Genomic DNA, 22,927 nt, shown 5'->3' with positions numbered 1-22,927 from the left:
AGTTCCAAGAAGGTCGATCTCCTAAAGAGATCAATCCCGAGCTTAGAATCTATAAGGGTTCAAACACTTGGTATCAGAGCAGTATTCTTGGCGTCTCGCTGCCCTTCCTCAGCTATCCATCAGCCCACAATTGCTTAAAAGATCATCGTCGAATTCTGTCGTCATCTCCACCACGGCGGATCATCTTTTGATCTCCCCGTGAATTGCAACAGGTTCTGGTTTCCTACCTTACTGCTATTGTAATTTAGTTATCCTTATTCAAAAATCCAAAAAATTTGTTCCTATATTCCTCCGAATTCCTTTCGTTGCAAAAGTTATCATCTCTGCGAACGAAGGATTGTTGCAGAAAATTTTAGCCGCATATTGTTGCCTTAATCGATCTATTCGCAATCCTTTTTGCATGAAATTTCTTATACACTTCATAGATCATCTTGGCTTCCATCTAAGATTGATCTATTAAGGAATTCATCTCTAAAAATATTCTTGTGTTGTTGTAAATTTTCGTCGTAAACCGCTGAAATTTTTCGACGAGAATTATGCTATCGCAACTTACATCAATTTCCTTATTGTTATACTGTCAAAATTTTCTTGATTAAATTGGTCATTTTTGTTGTTATATAAACTGAGATTTTGCTATCAAATTCCCTCCTCAAATCTCTCGGTTTTTGTTGGAAATTTCGTCGAGAAATCGCTATTTCTTTGAGGATAATTTTACTCTTACAAGACAACACATATCTGCAGCAACTTCCACATATTTCTATCAAACCTTTGTTGTCATCTACCACAGATCTAAAACTTTTTTCCCTAACCTTTAACCACACCCTCAAACTATATCCAAAACAACCACAAAACAAGCCTAACTTGCAGCCTACATCCACCAATCTACCAACCCTTTCGACTACCACTTCTCTCAACCTATACATGTCTTTAACTCGACAACAAAAGAGAAATCTGAACATTACAGATTTGGAGGCATATATTATGGCATCGGAGGAGATAATCAATACTAAATTTGAAGCCTTTGAGACGCGAATAGATGATAAGATTCGAACTCTCTTTACCGAACTCAGTTTGGGCTGACCACCAAGCCCGAAGAAATCACATCAAGGAGAGAGCTCTGACCAATCACACCAATCCTGAAGAGATGACTTCCAAGAGAGGGGAGGCTCTATGGCCGATCCCAACTATCCACGTATGAGGGTGGACTTCCCTAGATGGGAAGAAGGAGACCCGATTGGTTAGATCTCGTGCGCGGAGCGATATTTTCGGTACCACAAAATCGCGGACACATCTACGGTGGAAATTACGGCTATACATCTTGAAGGGGGTGTCATACAGTGGTTTGATTGGTTTGAACACACTCATGAAGTCCTCTCATGGCAATAATTCAAAGGACTGCTGATCCGCTTCAGACCAACCGATTACGAGAACATTGACGGACAATTAGCAAAGATCCGACAAACTTCCACCATTCAAGAGTACCAAACCAAGTTTCAAAAGTTATTTAATTAAACTCATGATTGGTCTGAAAAATAACTATTATGGACTTTCATTGAGGGCTTGAAGCGAGAGATCTGGGGAGAAGTTATAGCATGACAACCGTACATACTTATGGCAGTCATCTCTTTCGCATGACTTCAAGAGGATCGATTGAACCATAAAGCCCGAAGGAGTAGAGTCGCTCCCCGACTAGCAATACTGAAGCCCTCAGCTCCCCCTACTATCAACCGAGCCCCTGCACCAAAAAGGTTGACAAGAGAAGAGCTTCGGGAGCGATCTGCGAAGGGGTCATGCTGGCATTACAACGAACTATAGAGCCGTGAGCATCGCTATAAAAAAGGGGGACTTCTTGTGATTGAACCAGTAGAAGAAGAGATCATTGAACATCCAAAAGAGAGCCTTGAACATGAAGAAGATGTGGAAGAAGAGTCATAACCAACCGACTTTACAGTACACGCACTAGCCGGCTTCTCAAACCCGCAAACGATGAAAGTCTTCTCAAACAACAACTGATCACTATTCTCATCGACACGAGCAGCACTAATAACTTCCTAAACAGTAAGGTTGCTACTCGGATGATGCTCCACATCGAAGGTTACAGCAAGTTCGACATAAAGGTCGCCGACGGAAGAGTCCTAAAGTGCGACCAAAGATGTCCGTAAGTGAAACTATTACTGCAAGACCAAGAAATTATCACCGACTTCTTCCTCCTACCAATTGATGACTATGAGGCCATACAATGGTTGACGACGCTAGGTGATGTCTCTTGGAACTTCTCTAAGTTAATTATAAAATTCTACTGCAAAGGCAAACATATCATCCTACACGGGAAGCGCGGAAGCAACATAACCACCGTTTTGACCCAATGAATAGAGAAAGTTTTGCACAAGGTAAATGGTGGCTAGGGGTCAGTACGGAGAATATTAGAAAATACTAATAATATTGTGGTAAATAGAATGGAGTATGACATTGATGATATACAATCACTATGACTCACATTAATAGTTAGACTTAATATAGTATTATTGTATTTATTAGACTTATTGGCTTGTTTTTAAAATCCATGACCATATATAAAATGCTTTTCAAAATTCTTGAGAATCCAATTAGGTAAAATTATTTTTAAATAAATTTTGTTTTATTTATTTTGATTTTGAATATCTTTTATATCTTATCAATTAATTGACCAAGTGGGAGAATGTTAGATTCTATGACCCTTTATAATTGGATAAGATATATAATGGAAATAATTGGATTCTAATGACATATATTGGCTAATAGAAAGGAAATCTATATTATAGTAGGATTCCTTAACAGATGCTGGGAGAAACTCTCCTAATAATTTATCCTATACCTTTTGTTCTCGTCTATAAATAGTCAAGACCTCTAGGGACTAGACAACAGAGGTTACGCATCTCATAGAGGATTCAGTTGAGGGATTACAGTCTCTCTCTCTCAACTCTTCTCCTTAACCATCAGTTTAAGTGGACTTGTGAAAGAATAGGAAAAGACAAGAAGGATCTTGTTCTCTTTGCAGATTGACAACGATCTTGGATCTAAAGACGGTACATTTGTAGATCACACAAAGATCTCTTTTTCAAATGGTATCAAAAGGTATGCATCGTAATACCATATTTAATTATATTTGATTTACATAAAAAAAAATTATTTTCGTATTTAATATAGCATATTAAAAATTGTATGCTTACAACTCTTTCTAATGTTTGTTGTTTCTAGTGTTTATTATCATCGGCATAAAGCATAAGCAGTATAATTCCTTCATTCATCCTCCACTTTTGAGGATGTTAAAGCTTAGACAACAGCGCTATAGAAAAGTAAAAAAGAAGTTTGTTTGTGATATTTTTTTAATCTCATGTTTGTGGGTGAAAGATGATCCATTTAAGGACGTCCACAATTAGATTTGAGAGTTTGATTAGGAAAGTCTAACAAACCCAAGTGCCCGACTAAACGACTAATGGAGTTGACCGAAAGTGTCGGACCTCACTTGATCGGATCCAATTTCCTTTTGTATAGATTGAATACTTATCTTCTATAGGACATCCCTAAATATATAGATTGAATACTTATCTTCTATAGGACATCCCTAAATATGTAAATATCTCAAACCGGACTTCCTACTAGTCCATAACTCAAATGGAGTTTATGGAACTGACCTACTAGGAACCCTATTCAAGATATATATAGTTGTCCTAAGAGCTTCACCCCACATTGAAAGCATAGAGGAATAACTCATCATACTCCTAACCATATCCATAAGAGTACGATTTCTCTTTTCAGCAATACCATTCTGTTGTGGCACACTTGGTAATGCATATTGAGCACAAATACCCTGTTATTCTAGGAATCTAACAAAAGGACCAATATTCTAACCAATTCATTATATCTGCCATAAAATTCATCACCCTTGTCAGATTTGATAATTTTAACTTTTCTATCTAATTGTCTCTCGACCTCATTTATGTATACTTCAAGAGTGTTAACGGCCCGAGACTTTTCATGTATTAGATAAACATTATCATATTTGGACAGGTCATCTATAAATATGATGAAATATATTTCTCCACTAAAACAAGGAATATGGAACGATCCATATCAGTATGAATAATCTCAAGGAGTTCTTTACTTCTTGTGATATTTTTCTTTGTATGTTTAGTTTACCGCTAGAGAGGATGACACTTGACCTCCTTCACCCTCTCCTAGAGATTTGCATAGATTCAAGGATATACGATCTCCCTAGATAACACAATCTATCTTATACGCAATTTTAAGTTTCGTGGATTTTTACGTATCAATCTTCGCACGACGACGAACACATATTTGGGAATTTGGGGGTTTTTTTTTCTGTTCTTTCACTGTGAATGTGATGTCGCCCCCAAGATTTCCCAACAGTGCGGTCACCGCATGGACGCGACCTACCTGCGCATGGCTGCCGCCTGGGCGCGGCCTACTCGCGCGCGATCGATGCCTTGGCGGTTGTTTGCCCTCGTGTGGCCATCGCATGGACGTGAGTTCTGCCCGTGTGCGGTCACCGCATGGGCACCGTGATGCCCACGTCTGTGTGTCGCTTAGACACGGATACCGCCTACCGCGATGGCTACTACAGCATGCACGCTGCTCGACACAGCCTCTGCCGCCAATAGATTCGCTGGCCTTACATAGCAAGGTCGACATCGACCATTGCTGCTTCGCGATCATGGAGATTGCATTTACAATAAATCTAACATTGCCATCAAGCAGACAACAAAAAAGAATAGATAAGAATATAAATCGATGAAATATGGATCATTCAAGCATCGTAAACAAAAATAATATATCTAATATATTTGATTTCAAAAACTTGGGCTCTGATACCAATTGTAAGCATAATATCTATCTTTAATATGGTATATTAAAGGCGAAAATAATCTTTTAGCTAGGATTGAAATCAAATATAATTAGATCCGGTATTACGATGTGTACCTTTTGATGTCATCCTCTATGAGATCTCTGTGTGATCTGCAAAGACACCGTCTTTAGATCCAAGATTGCTGTCAATCTGCAAAGAGAACTAGATCCTTCTTGTCTCTTCCTATCCTTTAAGTCCACTTAAATTGATGGTTAGGGAGAAGAGTTGAGAGAGAGACTGTAATCCCTTAACTGAATCCTCTATGAGATGCGTAACCTCTATCGTTCAGTTCCTAGAGGTCTCGTTTATTTATAGGTGAGAGCAGAGGGTCTAGAATAAATTATTAGGAGAGTTCCTCCCATCAAGGACATCCTCTAAGGAATCCTATTTTAATATAGAATATACGTCATCAAAATTTAATTAGTTACATTATATATTTTATCGAATTATAAAGTATCATAAAATCTAAGAGAATGCTCTTTGTCTTATTGCTCATTTTCTTAGTTTCATGATTAAGTTATTTATTTTCAATTAAGATGATAAGTTATGAAATACTATATACATTGATCCTTCTTAAATCATATATTTAGTAATGTTTAATCTAGCCCTCCTGTGAATAGTTATTGCCCTCTTCATCCAACATGCCACCTTCATTGATTGAAAAGATTGTCAACGCATTCAGTAGAGTCTTTTGTCTGTACCGAGTTTGATGTATCCTGAAGCAAACACTGGTCAATCGATTGCCATATCACTGGCGTCCCAACATCCACTTACGATTGATAACATAACAACAATAAAGAAAGAGCCATGGGTTGGACAATGGTTCTCACTTGGAGCCTTCTCTCCTCATCTTGCCACCATTGTCATCAGAAAGAGAAATATAATGATGGTCAATGGTCAATACCGATCGGCAAGGAGAAGCTTGGGCAGCAAGTTAGTCTTTGTTGGGTTCTCATAAAACAATGTGTTGGATTCCCATCCATTCATGTGATCGGACTTTGAAGTTTTGATTCAGCAATACAATAATAATAATAATAATAATAATAATAATAATAATAATAATAATAATAATAATAATAATAATAATAATAATAATAATAATAATAATAATAATAATAATAATAATAATAATAATAATAATAATAATAATAATAATAATAATAATAATAATAATAATAATAGGTAGACAGTTCATGCAACAATTTTTTTTTAAAAGCAATTCCATTAAGATTTTTTTTTTCATTTTTTAATTAAGGAGCTCTTACATATGCACCCTTTCCAAATTTAGAAATAGAATGTTTGCTCCTATAAAATTATATTTATATGTATATATATATATATATATATATATATATATATATATATATATATATATATATATATATATATATATATATATATATATATATATATATATATATATATATATACTTTTTTATAATGATAATATTAATCTTTTTATGACATTCCAGATCAGAACTCATATTTTGAAATTAATCCTATTACTCTCATCTGATCCTACATTGAAACAAGCCTTATGTAGTCGGTAATACTCCGATGGTTCTTTCTATTAGCATTTATGTAATAAATTCAAGTTAATCTTTTAAGTTTTAAAATTTAAGATACTCTTTATACTTTTTTTATTTATTTGTAAGATTTTTTTAAAAAATAAATATCATTTTAAGTTCCAATGTTATTATGCCAACGATCGACTAATAAGAATTAACAACAACGATATATATATATAATACAATATTTTTTGGGTTTCTTAAGGATATATATACGCTAAACAAACATAAATAAAGAACGAACAATATGAAGATTACTAAATTTCTTATATTAAACAACAAATATACTGTTTTCATGCACTGATTAAAACTTATTGAGGAGGATTTTTTGAAGTATATGCTTATCAATGAAAATTGTTGTCACACGGTAAGATCAGATGCTTGTTACTTGATGTCATCCTCACAAGTTATACTTTCCAAAACCAGAGGGGAAGTGGCCAATGCACTGATCCACATGATGATAGAAATGCCTATTTGACCAGAGCAAAGGTCTTGATAGATCCTGTCACAAACTTTAGAAGAGAACAAGATTTCCAATCCATCTAGTCCGTTGTTTTCTTGAAAGTTTGGTTGAGATATCTTTGTCACAAACATTAATCAATCAGTTGGGACGCATAATGACCAAGAGTTTTAATTGGGTTATTGTCAACTTCGAAAGCTTTGGCTATTAGATTAAGAACCAGTCCTTTGACTCTACTATCCCTCACCTCACATACAACTCTATATTAAATTTGATAAGGGTGGAATCATGACATTCCACATATATACTTAAAAGCCAAGTTAATGGCATCGAGCTTTTATAAATTAATTTAATTTAATTTAATTTTTTTTCTCACTTCCGATAGGATATTAAATTAGAAGTTATTGTAAGAATTTTATTTTATTTTATTTTTGGGGTAAAAATCAACATAGCTCGTAGTCAAACATAAAAGATTGACATTCTAATATAGCATGCAATCAAACCTTGAACCCATGCCAAGCAGGTCGTCTTTTCTCATCTTGCGGTATCTCTCTCCATCACCATTATTATAGTCGTAGTAGTCATCGGCTATGACAACAGGCAAAAGGAAGATTGGGGAGCAAGAAGCCATGAAAGTCCATGAGTGTTCTTGAGCCACGAGTTAGTCGTGATATCCTTTTCTTCATGGATGGGAAGTGAGAGAGACAGAGAGCAGGTAAAGCATAGCATTAGAGTAAAGTGGTCGAAGGAAGCGGTGGTGGTTGCCATCCCGCTCCTACTTGCGGCCACTGACTTCAGCCTTCACGTCACGGATGCGCTTCGAGAAGCCTGTTGACCTACCTCTGACAACGAACTCATTAATCGACTCCATGTGAACGGCGGAAAGCACAGCGTGGCATCCGACGGCATATTTCCAGTTGGGATCCCCTCCACGTGTTCTTCCTCCGGCAATAAGTATTGCGTAGAGGAGGAGGAGGAAGAGGAGGACGCGAGATGGGAGAGGAGGAGAGGAAGAAGGATGAGCAGAAGGTGGCTTTCCACAGGCTGTTCGCTTTCGCCGACGGCCGCGACGTGGCGCTGATGGCCGTCGGCACGGTGTCGGCGGTCGGCAACGGGATATCGATGCCGATCATGACGCTCATCTTCGGGCAGATCATCGACGCCTTCGGCTACGCCGACAACTCCACCGTTGCTCACCAAGTCAACAAGGTCTGTTCAATCCCCTGCTTTCATTCATTATTATGAGCTTAGTGATGAAGAAAGATTTAACTAGTCATTAACATAATCTTCATCATGTTTTACATATTATTGTATTGAAAGATGGGACAAGATTAATATCCAACATACAAGTTTATTTCTGAGTGTCGCATCTAAACCATGGTGTGTGAGCATGTGCAAATGGAAAGGATGCCACCAGAATTGGGGAATATAGGAACAATAATATCCCTAGTTTCATTATATGTAATCTCCATTTAATCCAACCTATTTCAACCTTGTCAGCCTGCAGGGAATTAATCATTTTAACACATCCTGAATATATGAACAATAATAATTTGGTTTTGAAAAGGAAGAATGTCATTATCTCCATGGCTAGAAGTGAATCCTGAAGAGAAGTTTGGATCAGTGAAATGAACTGGTAAGAAAAAGAACATATTACTTGGAAGAAACAAAGAACTAAATCACCAATTTCAAACTGTTTCAAGGGCATCCTTAGAGGTAACATCATTGGTCTGATAACTTGGTCAATATATCCACAACAATGCAAACCTGCTCTGATACCATGATAAAAAGTTCAGCTGTTAGGAAAGGGATTAATATCTGATAAGCTTTAACACAGAAGTGGTATGGATAAGTTTTGTATCACAAATAAAATTTCCTGTTCTGAGTCATATGTTGCCTAGGGTTGTTCTGACTCATTTGTTTTCATGCTTATAGTGAAGGAAGGGAAAGGTCTCTCTAACTTCCTCACTGTAGTTGAAAACTGACTGTAGGAAAAGATTTAATTAGAGTGATAGTTTTGTTCTCCTAAAATGTTACGAGACTAGGTTTAAATATTAAAAAAAATTTAATTCAAGAATTATAAATTTATTATGCAAATAAATATGACTTCAAGTATTCTTTGTTTTTGTTGAATCTCGGATTTTGATGATGAAATCAATTAATGAGGTCATGATCTAATGAGCGTTTAAGTGACACAGGACTAACTTCGATTATGGAAAGATAAATCAATTAAAACAGGAAGAATCAAACATTGGGTCGGAATATATCATGTCAGAGATTGGACGTCGGACCGGAGGATTGGTCGACATGCTAGAAGATAAACTTCGTGTCGTGAGTTCAAGCATTGAGCTAGAAGGATCGGATATTGCTCCAAGAATATCGGATGTTGCGGGAGGTCAACATGTCAATGGATTGGGTAATACGTTGAAGGAGAGGACGATGCATCGAAGGATCGAACAAAATGCCGGATGAACCAATGACATGTCGGACAACATAGGATTCATGTTTATAATTGTGTGTGTCTTGATCGAAGTAGTTTAGATTGTAATTGAGTTGGTTTTGGGTGTAACCATGCTAACTCAATTAGGGGCCCATTGGGCTTGAATTAGGGTTGATTTGGGACTATTAGAAGGCCCATTCAGTGACCTGCAGTTGGGTCAAGCAGTGGAACCACCTATGAGCTGGAATGTACGAAGTGTACATTTTCTAGAAGACCCGACGGTGGTACCTCTAGTGTCAGGCGGTGGTACTACCTAGACTGACGGTGGTACCACCCAAACATAGTCTCTCAAACTATGTAAGATGGTGGCATTGTCCAGACTGATGGTGGTACCGTCCAAACACAGTATCTCAAACTATGTCAAGCAGTGGTACCGCCCAAACTAGGCAGTGGTACCATTAGTGCACAGAGTGGTAGGTGGTGGTACCGCCTAATACAGCTGATAGTACCATTGGTACCCCGAAAATCCGGAGATTTAAATTTTTAGTTCCATTTTTTAAGTCATTTGGGGTCTATAAATACCTCACTTATTCTTGCTTGGGATAGCAAGAAAAATAGTAGAAAGGGGAAAGAATTCTTGAGGAAAAAAGAGTTGCAATCTCTCTTCAGTTATTGAGTCTCTTACTCCTAGAGTTAAAAGTCTTCTAAGGGAGGAGTTAGGTCTAATTGTAAAAGAGATGTGTGAATGTTCTCTCCTGAGCCTGTGAAAAGGAGAAAGAGTTGTAACATGGGCAGTTGATCTTCGCCCGTTGAAAGAAGATCGTTAGTGAAAGTCGGTGGCTTTGACGGAAGAGGAATCGAGAGTGGACGTAGGTTGCGACAACCAAATCACTATAAATTCGGTTTGTATTCTCCTTTATGTTTTTCATTTATATTACAAACTGATTTACTTGCTCACTACTCTTATACACGTTTTAAGTTAAACGTATTTCCAATACAGGTTTAATCGAACGAGTTTTCAAATCAGTTTAATTTTTCGGAAGCACTAATTCACCCTCCCCTCTCTCTTAGTGTTTTTACGGTCCTAACAGTTTCAACCTGTATCATGACCCACAGACCCTATTGACAAATTAGGTTTCCTAACATCACCAAGGTAGAACTCTCATTAGAATTATTCCCAAACAACCAAGATTTAAATGAGTTCACTATTTTGAGGTTATTGGCATGTAGTCAAAAAAATTTCTTGTTCATCCCTCTTTTTATGTTTTGGGATAGCAACACCAATAAAGCTATAAGCTCTAATTATTTGGGTTCAGCTATATAAATCTTTTGTCACCATTGAAATGTATAAAAAATCATATATTTAGTTAAATTTATATTACTTAATCTTTATTTATAGTTTTTATTAAAGTCCTTTTAGGTCAGCCTCTACTTTCCTCATACTACTGATATTAATTATTTCATCTCTTCTGACTATCGTATCTAGAGATCTCCTATTATATGAAATAATTTTCTCTCATTTTATTCTCTATCGAAGCGATACATAGTTATTAACGAATAAAAATATTTCTTTTCGTATCTTTTCTACTAACTTCACTCATCCATATCATATGAAATAATTTTCTCTCATTTTATTCTCTATCGAAGCGATACATAGTTATTAACGAATAAAAATATTTCTTTTCCTATCTTTTCTACTAACTTCACTCATCCATCTCAACATTCTCATATCGACAACACAAACTTTTTGTATATGTTGTTTTTTAACTGCCCAACACTTAGATCTATAAAGCATTGTTGGTCTCACAACTATCTTATAAATTTTTTTCTTTTAATCTCAAATATACTTGATGATCACACAAGGCTCCTAATTTCCCGCGCTATTTTAACCATCATATTTTTATCCTATAAATAATATGTCTATCGATCTCTTCATCTTATTGAATAATTGATCCAATAAACCTAGATCTTTTACTTAAAGGGATTTCTTGTCCATCCAATTTAACTATATTCTCTTATCTATTTCTAGAATCATTAAGATTGCATTTGATATATTCAGTTTTAGTCCTACTTAATCTAAAACCTTTAGTTTCTAAGGCTTGCCTCAATGGCTTAAGTTTATAATTAATTCTACTTATGCTCTAATCAATTAAAATAATATCATTAGCAAATAATATACTATCAGAGACAAATATATACAAAGGGTATTCGATATAATGTTTGTGTATGTCAATGTCTTTTGATTTTGTTCATGCTTTGCATAATATGTAGAGGGCTTGCAATAGGCTTGGCAGCCCCATTTTGGTTAGCTCTTGTGGCTATTTTGGTCCTGTATATATATGTTGTGTGCAGTCATCGCACAGAGTCAAAACTGCCCCAAAACAGACAATCTAGACAGCCATTGGGTTTTCTAGCTCGACAGCAGTGCGAAGTGGCAACCAGCACAACATCCTGGAGCTACCCAAGTGGCACATGGTTGGATAGGCCTTTGAAATAGTATCTATGATTGGTTCACTACATTATTCCACAGCAATATCATATAGGCATTTGAGGGACTTTTGCCCACGATAAACCACCTTCAACTCTTTGTCACACGATCGTTTGGGCACTTGTGAGTTTGCAAAGTCTATGTTTATAATTTGCACTATCTATCAAGTGTTTGTTGAAATGTCTGCTTGTGGGATCCCAAGTTAAACATCTCTTCTAACTCATTTGCTCTTTTATAAGTCCTTCGGGACTTGAGCGGGGTTACAACTCGGTTGATCCTTTGTGGATAGATAATGTAATGGTGCCTTATGACTTAGGCAATTTCAACTAAGTCCATGACAATACACCAAGGATGTCTATCGTGTAAGTGACTAGTAAATTCATCTATTATCAATGTGAAAAAGTAAGGACTTAATACAGATCTTTATGTAATCCTATGCTAATAGGAAATTCACTAGACATACTCACTATAATCTAACACTAATAACTATATTATCATGTATATCTTTAATAACATCAATATAATTATCAGTGGATACACCTTTCTTTTCTAAAATCCACCATAATAAATCTCTAGGAATCCTACCACAGGTCCTCTTTAAGTCAATAAAAACCATATGTAAATAATTCTTTTTCTCCCTGTATTTTTGATTAATTATCATAATAAAAAAATAGCTTCTCTGATTGATGTTCGAAGCATAATATCAAATTGATCTTTAGAGATAATCGTTTCAAGCCTTATCCTACTCTTAATAACTTTTTCTCAAAGTTTACTCATAATTTTAATTCCTCTATAATTTGAATAATTTTGTATGTCATCCTTATTTTTATAAATTGATACTAAAAAACTCTTGCTCCATTCATGAGGCTTCTTTCTAAATCTCATGATTTTATTAAATAAGTTAGTTAACTATGTTACTCATATGTCCCTCACTTATCATCTGTTTCCAGATTGTTCTGAAGTTTGTCTATCTTGCACTTGGGACAGGATTAGCTGCCCTCCTGGGTAAGAAATATTTCTATCATCTAATTATATGGATAATCCACATGCTCTTGAATTATCTTCATTTTGTTAGCAGAGCTGCTTGATTAATGGTTGGTTATATGATGATTCTTAATGTTGTAATCAGGTTTCCCAGACTGAATCAGATTGAAACCAGGGATTTACATTAATTCATGTAATTCATAATCAACCAATTGCTCACTTAGCAAAGAGAAGACCTAATAAACATTTCATTGTAACCGCATCCTAACAAATGAAGAATTAACTACTAAAGTGATCATGTGGATTAAGGGGACGAACCTGATGCATGAGGCTTCTGCCAATGCAGGGTCTCCTACAAATCGAGATGTTCATTCTGTAATTCTAACTTCAATCACTTGGGTTAAAGCAAAATTGATCTTACTGCTGTACCAAGCTTTAGTTTGATTATATAAAATCATGCTTCTGAAAGCATCACAAGATTGCTAATTTGTTTCTTCTGCTGACACTTAAATATGTCAACTACAGAGGTCTCATGTTGGATGGTGACTGGAGAAAGGCAAGCGGCACGCATACGAGCACTGTACCTGGAAACCATACTCAGGCAAGATGTTGCCTTCTTTGACAAAGAGATGACAACTGGAGAAGCAGTAGAGAGGATGTCAGGAGACACTTTGCTCATTCAAGATGCCATTGGTGAAAAGGTGAGATGTTCGTGATCTTGTTATGTATCTGCACCATGAGAACTTGTTGGTCGAATAAGCTTCAAGTCATTCTGCATGCCCAGCCATGTTCTATATGGATTGCAGTGTTTTGTACATAGACGAAGTAAGGAATTCTGATTTCTTCACCTTCTGATCAACCCCAAAAACAAGGTTATATTGGTTACGACTTACGTACATGAGACTCGATATCGATTCAACTTAAAAAGCTTAAACTGCAAATCTGTTGGTTGAATAAGCTATAATATTAATTTCCATTCTCAGCCATGTTTGGGAATTATGATTTCTTCACCTTTCAGTTAACCATAAACTAGCTTAAACTGGTCGGTGTGCTATGTTGTGAGCTAGTCATTTGACTTTTAGGAAGGTGGAACTATTTTTTTTTGTCTTTAATCTTCACGGCATCACCTATTTATTTATGTGTAGGTTAGTCAAACTGTCGTTTGGCCTATTATCTTATTTATGGTCAATACTTAGCTCATTTTTAATTCAAATCCGAATTATTTTTCATAAATCTCGAACCAATGCTTGATTGTTTTTTTAGTTTGAATTTTGGCTCTGATATCAAATAAAGATATTGAAATCAGACAAATCCGAGTGATCAGAGCTAACATACATGTTGTCCAACTAATTTTATTCTTGGAAATGTGATGTTAATCTTTAATCTTCTTCTAATCTTTACCTCCCAATGGAATATTATTCGAAAGTCTTGCTCAAAGATCATTCCACGACTTGTCTTTATGTTTGTTTGCTCCTGATTCAACTGTGATGTAGATTTATAGTGAAGAACATCTTTTCTAAGAACAATATGCTTTAAATCATTTGACCAATGAATCTAGAAGTAGTTCTGCTTCATCAACTTGTATTGCTCATTTTTCCAAGTCAGACATAGCAGTCTTTCTTTCTTACCAGAATCTGCAGTCTTCCCTAAAGTTCCACCACATGTTATTTGAATCCAGGTTGGGAAGTTCGTACAACTGTTGTCCACCTTCTTCGGTGGCTTCATCATCGCATTCGCCAAGGGATGGCTTCTCTCCCTTGTCATGCTCTCCAGCTTGCCTCCCATCGCCATCGCCGGCGCAGTCATGTCATGGATGATCGCGAAGCTGTCGAGCCGCGGGCAGGCGGCATATTCCGAAGCCGGCAACGTCGTTGAGCAGACCATTGGATCCATCAGAACTGTTAGTGCAGGCCACTGCTTCTTCCTCATTCCTGCTTCACAATGTTCGATCCTTGATCGGCACCTTGACTAACTCAATCGCCCTTCCTCATTCTCTTGCTCCAAGGTCGTCTCCTTCACCGGCGAAGACCGAGCCGTCGAGCTCTACAACAAGTCCATAAACACTGCGTACAGGTCGTCGATGCAGGAAGGTGTCGCCTCTGGCCTCGGCATGGGTGCCGTCTTCATGGTTGTGTTCTCCAGCTATGGCCTGTCCACATGGTATGGTGCCAAGCTGATCATCGACAAAGGCTACAGTGGAGGAGTTGTGATCAATGTCATGTTCGCAATCATGGTCGGTGGAATGTAAGTTCCATGACTCGACGTTTAGTTCGATGGGATTTTTTGTTGGTTCTTCCAGAACATGGCCGTGAATTCTCGCAGGTCTTTGGGACAGACATCGCCATGCGTCAGCGCGTTTGCAGCAGGGAGGGCCGCAGCTTACAGAATGTTCGAGACGATCAAAAGGCAGCCGGAGATCGACGCCAACGACACGAGTGGAATCGTCTTGGAAGACGTTAATGGTGAGATTGAGCTCAAAGATGTGTTCTTCAGCTATCCGACGAGGCCGGAGCAACTGGTATTCAATGGGCTGTCGCTGCGCGTCCCCAGTGGAACCACCATGGCCATAGTCGGAGAAAGCGGCTCCGGGAAGTCCACGGTCATCAGTCTGGTTGAGAGATTCTACGATCCTCAGGCTGGTGAAGTTCTCATCGATGGCGTCAACCTGAAGAAGCTGAGACTCCGACACATTCGAGAAAAGATCGGACTGGTGAGCCAGGAGCCTGTTCTGTTCACGGCCACCATCAAGGAGAACATCGCCTACGGCAAAGAAGGCGCGACGCTGGAAGAGATCAAACGGGCCGCCGAGCTCGCCAATGCCGCGAGATTCATCGACAAGCTGCCCAACGTATCTGGAGTTATTCGATATGCTGCTGCAACGTCATCTCTCTGTTCTGCTCCCTGATATGAGCTGTTCTTGTTCCACACAGGGGCTCGATACGGCGGTGGGAGAGCACGGGACGCAGCTCTCAGGCGGGCAGAAGCAGCGGATCGCCATCGCCAGAGCGATCCTCAAGGATCCCAAGATCCTGCTGCTGGATGAAGCGACGAGCGCGTTGGATACGGAATCGGAACGGATCGTTCAGGAGGCGCTGAGCAGGATCATGTCGCAGAGAACCACAATAGTCGTCGCGCACCGCCTGAGCACCGTGAGGAACGCCGACACCATCACCGTCCTGCACGAGGGAAGAGTCGTAGAACAAGGTTGAGACCCTGCAAGCATCCCTTCCTACGGGTGTAGCAATTCCATGGCATCAGTTCTAACTCACACGTTTACTTGAGCAGGTCCTCACTCGACTTTGGTGAACGATCCCAACGGCGCTTACTGTCAGCTCATCCGCCTTCAAGAACTCCGCCAGGAAGGAGACGAAGAGCCTTCGAATGACCATGGAAGACTCAGCTCCAATAACGATGCTGCTACAAAATCCATGAGCAAGTCCTTCAGGAGGACCTCGTTGAGCAGATCCATCAGCAGAGGCTCGTCACTCGGCAGGAGCAGCAGGCTATCCTTCACCACTGGATTCGGTCTGCCCGGCTCCATCGAGATCCAGGACGGGGAGTCCAGAGCAGATGAAGGTAATCAAGGCCAGCTCGAGCCTCGCCGGGACGTCCCCATTAAGCGGCTCGTTTACCTCAACAAACCGGAGGCGCCGGTTCTGCTCATTGGATCCGTAGCTGCGGCCGTGCACGGAGTGCTCTTCCCGATCTTCGCCATACTCATCTCCAGCGCCATCAAGACGTTCTACCAGCCGCCACACGAGCTCCGAAAGAACGCTAGATTCTGGGCGTTGATGTACACCGTCTTGGGTATCGTCGCGCTGCTCAGCGTGCCGATCCAATTCTTCTTCTTCGGCGTGGCCGGCGGGAAGTTGGTCGAGCGCATTCGCTCCTTGTCGTTCAAGAAGGTCGTCCACCAGGAGATCAGCTGGTTCGACGAGCCTTCCAATTCCAGGTCTTCTCTCGCAACCTATCCTACTTCCTTTTTGAGTTCAAGCATGGCTTCTGCTCATCTCAATCATCCTCTGCTCTGCAGTGGTGTAATCGGTGCAAGGCTATCAGTAGATGCTGCGACTGTTCGGAGTTTGGTGGGAGATAACCTGGCCTTGTTGGTGCAGAACCTCTCAACAGTCATCGCAGGATTCCTGATCGCCATCATCGCAAATTGGGAACTGTCTTTAGTGATTATAGTCGTCATTCCATTGGTCGGTCTTCAAGGATACGCTCAGATCAAGTTCCTCAAGGGGTTCAGTGCAGATGCCAAGGTAACAACCAGTTGCGTTGTGTTCTTGCAATCTCTGCAAGGAATCATACTGAGAATCCAAGATTGCAGGCGATGTATGAACAAGCAAGTCAAGTGGCAAGCGATGCGATCAGCAGCATCCGCACGGTGGCATCCTTTTCTGCCGAGAAGAGGATGATGGACGCTTACAGAAAGAAGTGCGAAGCTCCAATGAAGCATGGCATTAGGCAGGGGCTCGCCAGTGGCTTGGGCTTCGGCTTCTCGTTCATGACTCTCTACTTCACCTACGCCCTGTGCTTCTACGTCGGAGCTCGTTTTGTGAAAGACGGCAAAGCGACCTTCACGGAAGTATTCAGGGTGAGCACCGAGAGCACGGATCCTTCGACTGCTCTGTCTTCTTTTTCGTCTGCTTCATCTCCCCGCTATTGAAGTGCAGGTCTTCTTTGCCTTAACCATGGCAAGTCTCAGCGTTTCGCAAACAAGTGCATTGGGTCCAGACTCCACCAAAGCTAAGGATTCAGTGGCTTCCATCTTTGCGATCCTCGACAGGAAGTCCAGCATCGATTCGAGCAGTGATGAGGGCATGATCCTGGATAATGTAAAGGGTACCATTGAGCTCCAACATGTCAGCTTCAAGTATCCATCTCGGCCCGACGTGCAAATCTTCAGAGACTTGTGCTTGACCATTCATTCAGGAAAGGTAGCTCAACCTTCATTCGCGGTTCTCTTGTGTTATATGGCGCTCATTTCATGCTATCCATCACTAAGATTTCAATGTATGTGATCTGTCGCAGACTGTTGCACTTGTTGGAGAGAGTGGCAGTGGAAAGTCTACAGCGGTTGCTCTTCTGGAGAGGTTTTATGACCCTGATTCTGGTAGTGTCTTGTTGGATGGAGTGGACATTAAGAAGCTCAAGGTGAGATGGCTGAGGCAACAGATGGGCTTGGTAAGCCAAGAGCCTGTGCTATTCAATGACACGATTCGAGCCAACATAGCATACGGGAAGGAAGGAGAAGCGTCCGAGAAAGAGATTGTTGCAGCTGCGGAGATAGCCAACGCACACCAATTCATCTCAGGATTGCCGCAGGGATACAACACGACGGTGGGCGAGAGAGGCATCCAGCTCTCCGGCGGGCAGAAGCAGCGTGTCGCGATCGCTCGTGCCATCTTGAAGGATCCGAGGATACTGCTGCTGGATGAGGCCACCAGCGCTTTGGATGCGGAGTCTGAGCATGCGGTGCAGGAGGCGTTAGATCGAGCGGTTGTCGGTCGATCGACTTTGATCGTGGCACATCGCCTGTCAACGATAAAGGGAGCCGATACGATTGCAGTTCTGAAGAACGGGGTGATAGTTGAGAAGGGAAGACATGAAGCACTGATCAATCGCAAAGATGGGGTTTATGCTTCGCTGGTAGCACTCTATACGAGTTCGAACTGAAGCTCTTGTACCGATCATGAAGGGTAGAACTTTTTTACTGCATGAACTTGTTCTTGTCAAAAGGAAGCAAATCAAATTCTCCCACATAAAAAAAGAGAAACATTGTGCATGAATTAATTTTAATCATGTTAATGTGATACACATCCATGAATTTGGATCTATTGAATTGTGTGTGCAATTCAAGATTATGACCTGGAGAATCAAGCAACCTTGGAAGTCTTTTTATGGACGTGACCTACCACTCCCCATTGTTTCATGGAAGCTCCTATCTTCATAACTGATCCTATAAGGGGTATTGGGGTGAAGCAGAGGTGCGACATCTCGGTGTTGCAGTAAGTTCATAGTCTTCTAGTCCCGCTCTATCAAGCAAAGTGAGTTCTTGTACGGTTTACTTTCTTGTCGGTTCAGTTCTGCAAGTGGAGTTTGCTTTAGGAAAGTTTGTTTGTGTGCGAGTCGAGTATCACGGTGTTGTATCAAGCAAAGTGTCTACTAGTAGCTCTCACTCATATCGCCCAAAGTGTCTTCACCTATAAACCCTGAGAAGTAGATAAGATTTTATCAAGACAGTTGAAGAAATCTCTAAGCAGTTAAGAAAAATCCTCCATGCTGAATGTGTATAACCTCCCTGCTGAGTGTGTATAAATAGCTATCAAGAGCTCACTATCAAAATGAACTAGACAATTACATCTTATACATTTTATAGTTTCTTCTACAACTTCTATCTTTCTATATTCTCCGTTTAATTTTTATCAAACAAGTAACCACTAAACAAGTCACTTGTTACGCGTTATAAAAGTTTCATCATATGTAAGAAGAAGAAGATCTCGGATCAACTGCAGAAGTCAAGTATAAAGAATCATAAATAGAAAGTTCGCCAGCAACAAGCGCTATGTAACTGTAATAAAACAAAGAGAGGCGATAAAGGAGGTAATCAAACATATAGGTAGCTGAACCAGCAACAGAACTGGATCGAGCAACAAGACTCGGTGCGTCTGTTCCATTTCCATGAATGTTTTCCTCTGGGCTCGATGTCAAGTCAGTGCCGATTGATGGTGCACCATCTTACAACTATTCCTTATTAGAGTAGTAACAAAGGGGAAAGCCTATATACAGAACAGGAACACGGATCGGATTCAACTCTTAAAGTCAGAATGGGATCTCTCTTGCACACTGATAGAGGGATGTCATAACCAAACTGTTTCTTCCGTTGTTTGTAGAATTGAAGAAAAGAATGGAACTGACACGTAAAAGGGAATAGGATAGGGTATGGTCTCGTATAGAAAGCTATAGGCCTTTCTTGGGACTTACCCGCTTCGCTTCCTTTAGCCTCTAATTCGATATAAGATTGAAGTTAAGGTGAAACACCAACCTCTATAGGATTAAAGTTGCAAAGAGCTGAACCCCTCTTAGACGTAAAGCCAACAAACACGGATTCAACAAGAAGAGTAAATTCATAAGCAAACTTTTGAACGGCTTCATATCTTTCTTCCTCACTCGATCAAGCATCTAATCTTGTTTGCCAACACAGATTCCACTCGGGATGCTAAGGGCTATTTGTCCGTTGCTTGCCCAGCGGCTAAAGGATCCGAATCCGTGGTGAAATAATGAAAAAGTGCTGGTGGTAGGTCGGAACCAAGCAAAGACAGGCTAAAGAGATGGGTAAAGCAAGGTCCTTTTTCAGCAGTTAAAAGTGTTAGCCGGCAGTAGTCAATTCGTAGTTTTGAGCTACATACAGTTCGGGTGCGAGAAGCACCGGTGCTATTCCTGTCCGCGCCAGTTCGATTATGATTAGCTTTAGGTCTAGTCTTTCTTTTTCTGTCCAGGTGTTAAGAGTTATGTCCGGGATCCCTACCTTATAGCTCGATCCCTTATTTCTACTTTGATTATGTTACTAATGAGTTGGATTCCTACTTATGTGTTTGATCTATCAGGGGCCTTGTTCGATTCCCTATAGTCGTAGTGGATTTCTTGATTCTAATAAGATACAGCATGAAAAGCACTAGATATAGTTTGAAAGCAAAAGGAGATGGACTAGGTGCCAACAAGGTCAGGATCTAAAGACTGAGTTCCGAGTTGAGTTCACAGAGTTGTTTTCTTCTTTCTACTACATAGTTTGCTTATTCTGATTCCTATGTTAGAGAGGGCACTACAACTATTTGTCTTAGAGCACGTACACAAAGGTAGGTATGAGATCCTTACTTTCTAATTGGATTCTTTATTTACTATTTAAAATAACTAGGCGCATAGGTGGATTTCCTACTTTAAAGACAATAGGCTATGTGGTGGGTTTGCTCCTTTCAAGAAATAGACTACGGTTGGCGAGAAATAGCACTATATTTGGTTGGCAGAGAAGGTCAAAGCGGATAGGGTTGGGCAAGAAGGAGGGCAATTAAGAGTTTGTCAGGATCAAGAGCACTAAGAGAGAGGGGGGATTGGAGGGTGAATTAGTACACCGAAAAACTTTTGACGTTTAAAACTGTGTTCGTATGATGAAATCGTCTCCGACGTAAAATAATTTTCGGAAACTTAACTTGAAAGTGAGTTCGTAAATGAGTGCAGCAAAAGTAACGAGGAAGTAAAGCACATATGGAGATTTGCAGTAAGGTAAGTAGCAAGAATAAATGCAAACCAGAGAAAATGAGAGTTTATAGTGGTTCGGTCAATCGTGACCTACATCTACTCCTCTGATTCCTCTTCCGTCGAGGCTACCGACATCCACTAACGATCTTCCTTTACTAGGCGAAGATCAACCTCCTTCTTATACCCCTCTTCTCCTTTTACCGGGTTTAGGAGACAACCCTTACAAGCACTCACTCTCCTCTCTTAAACAGAATTCTAATACTTAAGCTAGAGGAGGGAAATTCTAGAGATTGCAGTAGCGTTTTCTCTCTTTTAATATCTCTGTGCTTGTGTGTTTTACCCAAGGATGGGAGGGGTATTTATAGGCTCCAAACTGGTTTGAATTTGGAGCTCAAAAATGTCATCTCCCGGATTTCCGGGGTCCTGGCAGTACCACCTCCTGAATGGGGCGATACAACCGCCTGGCAGCTTGGAGACTGAGCCTCTGGGCGGTGCCACCACCTGACAGGGGTGGTTGCACCGCCTAGTCTCGCTCGGAGACTGAGCCCTGGCGGTGCCACCGCCTGACTAGGGCGGTTGCATCGCTTGGCAGAGCTCGAAGACCGAGCTCAGGCGATTCCATCGCCTGTCAGGGGCAATTGCACCGCCCAGCCTAGCTCGGAGACTGAGCCCTGGGCGGTGCCACCGCCGACCCAGGCGGTGCCACTGTTGGCCAAGAAATCTGGGTTCGAATGGGCTAATCCATTCGGGCCAATTTGGGTTTGTCAAGGGCCCAATTACCCCAGATTAAGTTAATGGGATCACCTTCCATTTCTAACTTAATCATCGTGCTAACTACAATTTTTCTTAAGACATTTATGGCAACTTGCTCCGGTACATCATTCGCTTCTTCCGGCGAACTTCCGTCGATCATCCGATGAACCCTCAGTGATGCTCCTGCGGACTCCCGGCAAACTCCTGGACTTACGACGATTCACTTGACGAGTTCCGATGAGCTTCTTTTGGCAAGCTCTTGGACTTCTCGGATTTGTTCTCCCAAAACCTCTGACGACCGTCCGGACTTCCGTCGAACTCTCGAACTCCCAACGTGATCATAGTCTTGACTCCGGCGCAACTCCTACTGCATGTCTTACTTCCATCGTAGTTAATCCTGCATATGTAAAACAAAACTTCGATCGAGACAATTAATACTAAGCAATTAACCAAGTTGTCTGACATGTCATTGATCCCTCGACGCTTCGTCCGATTCTTCGGCGCATCGTCCTCTCCTACGGCCTATTGCCCAATCGACCAGTTAACTCCACAACTCCGATATTCTTGGCACAATACCCGCTCTTCTTGGCCCGATGCCTGAGTCCACGACCCGAAGTGATATATTGTAGGGACTATCTTGTGAGTCAATTTATTGGGCCACCAAATCTTATTAAAACTTGGTCAAATTATTACACACAAAGTGATATATTGTATAATTATTTGGTTATAATTGTATCAAAATTCACCAGATTGATCATAAACTTTTCCTCAAGAAAATTTTCTTATATGAAACTTTATGTTTTAACTAAGGATTAACAAACATATACATACATACATATATATATATATATATATATATATATATATATATATATATAATTTTTTATATTTATATTTATATACACACACTTACATAACGAATAAAAAATAAAAAAATAAATAACTGTGTAACTTAGTGGGTGAATAACTAATCTATTCTTCTTATTCTTTTTTTCATAAAAATCAACTTCATAATAAACCTTACTGTGTTTAGGCCTAAGTCTTAATAAGTGAATATCTAAACCTGAAG

At 40.0% G+C, this 22,927-nt stretch overlaps 1 protein-coding gene across 3 annotated transcripts; it reads left to right on the top strand.

Annotated features, from left to right (window-relative positions):
* Window positions 1–7,638: 7,638 nt before the first annotated feature.
* Window positions 7,639–18,686, top strand: LOC135652963 (ABC transporter B family member 4-like). Of its 3 annotated transcripts, XM_065174352.1 has the most exons (12): window positions 7,639–8,143; window positions 12,813–12,867; window positions 13,372–13,547; window positions 14,525–14,746; window positions 14,852–15,090; window positions 15,169–15,694; window positions 15,777–16,050; window positions 16,132–16,798; window positions 16,880–17,108; window positions 17,177–17,443; window positions 17,523–17,786; window positions 17,881–18,686. In XM_065174352.1, exons 1-12 carry the CDS (start codon window positions 7,928–7,930, stop codon window positions 18,523–18,525), a joined length of 3,780 nt encoding a protein of 1,259 aa, XP_065030424.1. In that variant the 5' UTR covers window positions 7,639–7,927; the 3' UTR covers window positions 18,526–18,686. The 3 variants fall into 3 exon arrangements, with proteins under 3 accessions (XP_065030424.1, XP_065030423.1, XP_065030425.1); XM_065174351.1 differs by having other exon boundaries at window positions 16,132–17,108; XM_065174353.1 differs by lacking the exon at window positions 12,813–12,867 and having other exon boundaries at window positions 7,916–8,143; window positions 16,132–17,108.
* Window positions 18,687–22,927: the final 4,241 nt, after the last annotated feature.

This window comes from Musa acuminata, chromosome BXJ3-11, assembly GCF_036884655.1.
Source record: "Musa acuminata AAA Group cultivar baxijiao chromosome BXJ3-11, Cavendish_Baxijiao_AAA, whole genome shotgun sequence".
Lineage (NCBI taxonomy): Eukaryota > Viridiplantae > Streptophyta > Magnoliopsida > Zingiberales > Musaceae > Musa > Musa acuminata.
Note: the sequence above shows the minus strand (reverse complement) of the source record. Positions and strands in the feature narration are given on the sequence as shown.